The sequence below is a fragment of the Pseudozyma flocculosa genome (assembly GCF_000417875.1).
Source record: "Pseudozyma flocculosa PF-1 unplaced genomic scaffold scaffold00005, whole genome shotgun sequence".
In the NCBI taxonomy this organism is placed as follows: Eukaryota; Fungi; Basidiomycota; class Ustilaginomycetes; order Ustilaginales; family Ustilaginaceae; genus Pseudozyma; species Pseudozyma flocculosa.
In genome coordinates, this window is record NW_006920873.1 from 524,049 (window position 1) to 526,703 (window position 2,655).

At 67.2% G+C, this 2,655-nt stretch overlaps 1 protein-coding gene across 1 annotated transcript in view; it reads right to left on the reverse strand.

Moving 5' to 3' along the window:
• The window catches only part of PFL1_01993 (uncharacterized protein), a gene marked incomplete at both ends in the record, with an annotated part of 2,312 nt that extends 645 nt beyond the window's left edge, over positions 1–1,667 (reverse strand). Inside the window, 2 exons of the mRNA XM_007879504.1 lie at positions 8–1,398; positions 1,544–1,667. Coding sequence (XP_007877695.1) covers positions 8–1,398; positions 1,544–1,667 — 1,515 coding nt within the window. The remainder of the gene's footprint in view (positions 1–7; positions 1,399–1,543) is intronic.
• Between the last annotated feature and the right edge of the window lie 988 nt (positions 1,668–2,655).

The following is a 2,655-nucleotide window of genomic DNA, read 5'->3' on the forward strand; positions in this document are numbered from 1 at the left end:
GCGCCACCTCGGCCTTGTCGTCGTCCTCGCCGCCCTCGAGCCTGGCCCGCTTCGACGGCCCTTCGTCCTCCGCCGCCGCCGCCGCCGCCGCCCTGCGCCGCCTCATGGCCGAGAGATCGAATGTGAAGAGTTCGCTCAGCTCGGGCGCCAGGCCGGCCGGGCCGATGAAGAAAGAGCTCTTGTCCTTGTTCGCCGGGTCGGCGTACGGCAGGAAGTGCGCCGTCGGGTCCTGGCGGATGGTGAGCAGGCGCAGGTAAGCCCGCGAGCGCGGCAGATAGCGCTCCTCTGTGAGAATGTCGAGATCCGCTCCGGCCAGCTGCGATGCTCCCTGGCTGAGGCCCTGGCTCAGTGAGCCAAGCGCCGGTCGCCCGCCGAGCTGGCTCTCCGGGAGCTCGGTACGCGCGTCGATAAGCTGCTTGCGCGCCTTTGCCTGCTTCGAGGCCGCCTCGTCCTGCTGCCTCTTGGCTGCCGCGTCGCGGATCCTGGCGGCGGTTGTGGGCGTCATGTCGGCCATGGCGAGCGCCATGCTGTTGTCGCCTGGCGGCGGCGTCACGGGCCTCTCCGCGTCTGGCGGCGGCGCCGGGGCATCGACGTCCATCGGCTCGGGACCGTCGAGACCGAGGTCGAGGCCGCCATCGTCGAGGCCAAGGTCGAGACCATCGCCTCCCATGTCGAAGTCTGGCAGGCCGATGCTTGGGGCTCGCACGCTGCCGCCGAGCTCGCTGCCGAGCTGGAGTTCGCCGTCCTTGCCGAGGTTGAGCATCGATGCCACGCTCTGCCGGCCCGTCTCGCTGGGGGCGTCTCGGCCCACGCCGATGCTCAGCGAGTCGTCCTCGATGCCTCCGGCGATGGGGTCGCCGTTCTCGTCGACCAGCCGGCCGAGCTCATCGCGGCGCATCGTGGTCGCCTCGGGCAGGTCGTCTTCGAGGCCGAGATCGAGGCCGCCGTCCGGGTCAAAGTCCTGCGATGCGATGCCGTCGATACCCGACGAGATGTCAAAGGTGTCGTCGAAGGTAGTGTAGTCAACGTGGGGCAGAGTGATGTCGGCGGCGCGGGCGACGTGGGAGCTGCCGCCGTCGGTCCCGGACCTCGACTTTGCCTTTTTCGCGGCGGTCCTGCTGAAATCGATGCTCCAGTTTTCGAGCGCGGGGTCGGGGAGGAGAATGTCGAGGTCGGTGCGGGTATCTTGGAGGGTGATTGCGTTGCGCGAGATGTTGAGCTGGTCGCTGGTCATGTCGACTGCGCCGGAGCGGAAGGCCATCTTGATCTTGAGGAGCGCCTCGTTGCAGTCCTCGAGGAGGTACTTGGCCTTCCTCGAGTAGATGCGGACGACGCCGAGGAGGAGCTGTCCGGACAAGCGCAGGGCCATGGGCACCACTTCCTGGCCCATGATGGCGCCTGGCAGAGGTGGCGGCAGAGATCGGGCCGGGTCGGCAAAGGATCAGCTACACGTCCTCGACGATAGCCTGCACGGCGGTGACGAACGTTGGGTTGGCTGGCGTGCGGCGGCCCCAAAGGGTTTGCCGCTGGCCCGAATACTCACTGACGCTCTTTTCGATGCTGGTCTGGAGGAACTGGGTCTTGCTGAGCTTTCTCTCCATGTGGGCCGCCAGCCAGACGCGGGCCAGCGGGCCCTTTTTGGCGAGGATCACCTCGCTATAGAACATGGCGGCGTCGTACGGCCGTAGATGGGGTCAGGCTAGGTCGGAGAGGCGGTGGCTCTAGCAGCGGAAAGACGAGACGAGACCACGGCGGTGGCAAGGCGCTGCTGCTGGTGCTGCCTTGCTCTTAAAAGGGTGGTGGCACGCGGTCTTCCCGGTGCGATGCACTGGTGAAGAATGATGTGCGGATGGTAGCGGTGATAGGAGAGGGAGGGTAGAACGTAGGACCGGTGGCCGATGTCGTATGGCGGATGACCGATGATGGATGGCGGGTGATGGTGGAGCGGGGGGCGGATGGACTGCGGATGCGGAAGGCGGCGAGCCCAGGTGGAGCGACTCTCTACCCGCACGCCCGCCCCCGTCGCGTTGAGACCGCAGGCCAGGCTCAGGCGGCCTGCCTGGCTGCCTGGCCTCCTACCAATCCAGCGCGCGCTGGCACAGGCGCAGGCACAGGCCCCGACGAAATTTCCGCGTGGACTTCGCGACGCGCAGCTGTCCTCCCAGCCAAGCCGCCCGGCAAGGTGGGGTCTCCGCTCCGTCTCGGGGCGGCCCGATCCGCCCCATGTCGAGCTAGCCTGCTTAGCTTCTTCTGCAGGCACCGTGGCGCCGTGGCACGGTCGCACCAACGCTGTCAAGCTCGACAGAGGCGGCGCTTCTCGACAGGCCCAGGCAGAGCTGCGTCGTACGAGGCGCCGTCGCTTCCGCAGGCAGGAAGGAATACGGGACGAGAAGGGTGACATTGAGATCCTGCGAGGGCGGAGAGAGCACGAGAGGGGACGAATAGAGCTACAGGCAGCGAACAAACAGGGCGGGTGACACGGCGGCGCGATGCTGGCAAGGGCATGAGTACAGGGGCGAGAGGCGAAAAGCGTGGGGCCGGGGCTGGATCCGATGAAGAGACACTGAGAGGGACACGCCGGCGTGTCTGGTCGTACTGGCGGCTGGCTTACTGCGAGGATGGAGAGGAGGCGGGCGACGGCTGGCGCGGAAAAGC